The sequence below is a fragment of the Ursus maritimus genome, unplaced genomic scaffold (assembly GCF_017311325.1).
Source record: "Ursus maritimus isolate PB19 unplaced genomic scaffold, ASM1731132v1 scaffold_9, whole genome shotgun sequence".
In the NCBI taxonomy this organism is placed as follows: Eukaryota; Metazoa; Chordata; class Mammalia; order Carnivora; family Ursidae; genus Ursus; species Ursus maritimus.
The window spans coordinates 23,621,665-23,626,835 of record NW_024427107.1 but is presented as its reverse complement, the minus strand read 5'-3'; the positions used below and the strand labels follow the sequence as shown (position 1 = coordinate 23,626,835).

At 41.2% G+C, this 5,171-nt stretch overlaps 1 protein-coding gene across 1 annotated transcript in view; it reads right to left on the bottom strand.

Moving 5' to 3' along the window:
* Positions 1 to 1,362, bottom strand: part of TMEM70 (transmembrane protein 70) — an 8,727-nt gene extending 7,365 nt beyond the window's left edge. The window contains exon 1 of the mRNA XM_040626060.1: positions 1,021 to 1,362. Within this exon, the coding sequence (XP_040481994.1) occupies positions 1,021 to 1,230 (210 nt within the window). The 5' untranslated portion in view covers positions 1,231 to 1,362. The remainder of the gene's footprint in view (positions 1 to 1,020) is intronic.
* Positions 1,363 to 5,171: the final 3,809 nt, after the last annotated feature.

Genomic DNA, 5,171 nt, shown 5'->3' with positions numbered 1-5,171 from the left:
GTAGTCACCTGCTGAGTTGGAGTTTGAAAACCTAGGTTTGCATCCCTGCTCAAGGCTTTTTAGATAAAGTGTGCCCTTGAACAAGTGAAAAACTTTAATGGAACAATTTCTTCACTCTGTGGTTAATGAAAACATCACTCTTGTTCCATTGTCAAAATTCAAATGCATTAGCTTTTCAAAAAATTAATGTGACTATAATCTAAGTAAAACATTGCAAATGCAAATTGTTTAAGTCCAGACCGTTAAGACTTCTAAAATGTTTATACTATAGATAGTATTTAAAAAAAGTAACTCTTTCCCTATTCATCCCGTTGTATCCCTTAGTTCCTCTTAAGAAAATATTTCACTTGAAATCTTCATCAAATTTCACAGAAACAAGAGGTCCCCGAAAGTCTAAAAATGAATTTCACAGCACACACCCTTCACAATGCAAAAGGTATGCCTAATCCCTTTATTCTGAAGTTTAATTCGATTCCAATTCCCATGTTAAACATTTCTTCCAAGTTTCAATCATTTTTGCGAATTCTGATATTTTACAGAGCAGGATTAGGAGACAATTTATTCAGATTAAAATGAGAGGATTAACGTCTCCATCCCCTTTTTCAGGGAGCAAAAGAATTCCTTAAAATAGCCTCATCTAATAGAAAATAAAACAAACTTAGAGTCAGGTTGAGTTCTTTCGGTTCGGTCACCAGGCGGTGCATCTAATTTCGTTGCAAATTACCCCTTCCGAGCTTCCGCTCAGAGATAGAAGAGAAAATGGTGAAAGTCATCACAAACCCGCTGGGTTTGCAACCACCTGTGAATTACTTGGAACCGCCCAGATGACCACCACTTTCGAACGGATACCCCTAGGCTCGTGGGTGCTGTAAACCCCGGGACCCCTGACCTGTTCCCGAGTCCGAGGCACGCTGCCTCTGCGCACCCCGCAGAGGGCTCCTGCCGCACCAGAGTCCCCAGGCCCGACGCTCCCTCCACCCCCAAACCCTCCCTCGGTCCTCAAGCTTTCAGAATGCCGACCTGCGTTCGCACCCGACGCCCGAGAAGCGGCGAGGCTCCCCGCAGCCCCACACTTCCGCAACCAACCAGCCCCGAGGAGCCGCTACAGGAGGCCACCCGCGAGGCCGCCACCCTATGGCCTCGAAGAGCGGCGGCCGCCCATGGAACCGTCCTCTTCCCGCCGAGCCGAAGTCCGGCCGCGCACGAGCTGCCCAAGGTCAGAAGCAGCATCCCGCGCGTGAGAAGCGGCGGCAGACGGCGCTACGGCGACAGGGAGGAACGCTGAGACCCAGCTCCCCACCCGACCGCGGCTCGAACCTGCAGCGCACGCCCCGCCCCTAGAGGCCCGCGTGGGCCGGATTAGCCGCACGCGCGTGCGCAGAATACGTAGCCTGCGTGCAACCTTCCCTGCCACGCGCGTTCCCTACGGACGGAGCTGTGAACACCGCACGCCCGCCTCTAATTGCAAGAACACGCAAACGCTCAGCCTGCGTGCGGGTTCCCTTCCCAACTTGAACGCTTTGTAATGAGAATGTGGGAGGACAGAGAGGTGGCCATGCACAAAAGACAAAGGCTGGAACCCAGCATTATCTTTTATTCTCGTGGGCGTCATTTTCTAGGCCCCCAAATCTATTTTCTTTCCGGAAAATGATTGTAGCCTATTAGCACAGAGTAATAATACTTTATGCGACTTGGACAAAAATGAATGGTAATTTAATCCAACCTTTGGGTTGGTAAGAAATAAGTGAAGCTTGTTCATGTGATGCTGATACTTGACATGTGTCTTCTGGAATTCTTCACAACCGTATACACGTTTGTTCATTACTTGTTAAAGAGGTATTGAGTGCCTATTGCCAAGACTAAGGAGAGGATATAAAGATACTGCATAAAATTGGGAATCCACTGTACCAACACAGTGGAAGAAACACCTAAAAATAAGCTAAAGTATAATGCTGCAGTATCATTAAAATGTACCAATTTACAAAATTCAGAAGCCCAAAAAACAGCATGATTATTTTCAGGTTACCTGAGTCCTAAAGGATGAGCATCCAACCGGTTGACACTCCTCTGTTTACTATTTCAGAAGAATGTTTTTGACTCCAGACGGTTTTGGCATAGGAGAGGACCAAACTAAAAGTCTAAAATAATATCACCTTTACAACTCCTGTCTACTTTTTTCTGGGTATCCAAGGGATAAAACTAAAGGGACCAAACTAAAACTCTAAAATAATATCACCTTTACAACTCCTGTCTACTTTTTTCTGGGTATCCAAGGGATAAAACTATACTGCTTCTTTATGAATGACTTAATTTTCTTAAAGTTATCTTCCACTTACATTTTAAAAACTCTTTCTGTTTAGTGTGATCCTACAAACATCAATTATCCATTTTACTTATATGTTTAAAATTTTCTGTTAATATAGTGTTTTTATATTGTTACAAAGATAAATTGAGACATTAAAATTTTTTGGTTTATTTGAGCAAAAATTTATTCGAATTGGGCAGCACTAAACTGAAGGTGATTAAGAGTCCTCCACCGAGAGGAGCTAAGGGCAAGGTTTTTCAGAGAAGATGAAGAAGGAAAGCAAGTAAATTATTTGGCTATAGTTTAAGCAGTTGCATTATTTGGGAAAATCTACTTGGCCGTTTGTGATTGGTTATTCTTAGATATATACAGAAATTGACTCTGTCTTAGGTTTTGGTTTGTTTCCCATAGGCTACCAAGGTATTTGAGCCATCTCAGTCTAATGGCTTCCTTGATTGATTTCTTAAATAATATACTGAGAGAACCTGAATTTTAACTTCTGTTAAGCTTAGTTTTTTCCAACATATTCTGTAAACAAATGAAAATAATATTTGGTTTACTTCTCGGTGTTTCTAAATAGCTAAAATGAGATCATATTCTGAAAATTCTGTGCTATGGAATTATATTGAATTGTTATTTATGCTTAAATAGATTTCCCAATTCTAGTAATATAGAGACACTTGTTGAAAATAAAGTACTTGAATGGGATTTTAGAATGATACTAAGACTTTAAAAAATAAGCCTTGATACCCCATTCATATCATCTAAGAGTTTCCCTTTAAAAATGGACGCTGATGGACAATTGAAAACCAATTATCACTTGTAAAATGTATGGCCACCATTATTGTGTATCCTTTCTGTTTGTATTTTAACTATCTTTTCTCTCCATCCACCATCTCTCTTTCCTTTCTTTACGGTGAGCTTAAAGGCAGAATGGCATGATGGAAAAAAAGAAAAGAAAAATTTTGGTAAAGCTAGTATATTGATAAGAACCCTAAATATTTCTTTATACATTACTGGTTTAAAGCATATACTAGGAGAATCTTTCCTGAAAAGAATTTGTCAACAGATTATCAAAATCTTTTAAAACGTTCATATTCTAAAGAAATAATCAGAAACATGGTCAAAGATTATTGCAGAGATACTAAACACACCATTACTTAAAATGATTTTAAAAATGGAAATGAGGTAGAGGCACCTGGAAGGCTCAGTCTAAGTATCCGATTCTTGATTTTGGCTCAGGTCATGATCTCAGGGTCATAAGATCAAGCCCCACATCCAGTTCTGTGTACTGGGTGTGGAGCCTGCTTAAGAGGCCGTCTCTTCCCATCCTCCACCCTCTATCTCTCTTTAAAAAATTTAAAAATGGAAACAAGGTAAATGGGTAAATGGCTAACATTAAGTAAATACTTAAGTGAATCACAGCACATTTATATGATGTAGTTCTATACAGACATTAAAAATGATGCTTTTTGAGATTTTGGTTACAGAGAAGTTAAATTGGAAAGTTAAGAGTATACAAAACCATATACACGCAGTATGATGATGTAAAAGTGCATGGAAAAAACAAACATCTGCAATCTGTATTTTTTTTGTAATATTGACTACATAAATAAAATTTTAAAATACAGTAAAATTTTGCACAAAAGAAAAAAGTCCTAGACTAGATCTTAGCCCTAAATCTGGCATTAGCTAGTCTCAGTATTCTCACCTGGAAAATTCTATCATTCTCTAGGCAACTAATACAATGATCCTTTAGAGAGTGATGATGCAATGAGAAGAGGAAGAGAAGGGAAGAAACCAACACTTTTAAAGTAAAGGAGGAAAATTATGATTGAAAATGGGACCATGCCTCCTCCCCTCACCCCACTGCATCTCCTCCCAGCCAAACTCTATTCTGAGCTACCATTAAAACCAAAAACTTAAAAAACTTTTTTTTGCAAAGGCTTTTAAAAGTTAACCCAGAACACTCTGTCCGTTAAAAGCAATGACTTTTATCTGCCAAATCAACAAAACATGTCTTTCAAGCAAAAGTCATTAATTAGGTCAGTAAATTTTGTTTCGCCTGTATCTATTTTCCCTTTGTGGACATTGTTAACACAACAGCGCCTAGCTGAGCAACTCGAAATGGTGTCTTGGCCCTACTTTCCCTTCTTGCCACGGTCCCGTGAACAGAGTGCAAACTTTATTTAGTTGTTTCAGCTTTTCTGGAAGGGTGCCTGAATTTAACCACAGCAAAGCAAGTAAAAAGGATAGGCCGATCGACGAGCGAGACAGGCGCCAAGAGAGCGAGAGAGTTAAGAGTGCTGGGGCAGAGGGCGTGGAAGGTCAAAGACGTTCTCAGAATTCGGTATCCGCGGCAGACGCCTGGAATTTCAGTGAATCACCTCAGAATGAAGGAGAGCCGAGCAACCCGGAATAGGAAGGGATTGGTAGGGAGGGAGAAAGGCCCCAACCCTGTGGGTGGGGGCGTGGTTAGTTTTCAGTAATCGGTGTCGAGAAGAGAGGAAATGAGGCCAGCCGATTGAGCAAGCGATGATGCTTTTGCAACTTTTCACTAAAAGACAGATGGTGTTTCTTAAAGAGCACGATCTTGTTTAGCATAGAAACCGCACTCCCACTTTTCAATCTTTTCTCTGCAGATAATCTCTGACCCCCAGGAGTACCCCTGGACAACCTCTAAAATTACCAAAAAATCTTAACATTCAACGTGAGAAACTACAAGTCCCAAGGTGTAGTGCAGCCGTGGAGAAACAGTAGCAGCCAAGGAAACTACAAATCCCAGGATGCAGTGCTGCTTCGGAACCCCGAGCACGTCTTTCAGAATGATGTCCCTGCGGAAACCGATCAGAGTCGGCGCTGCATG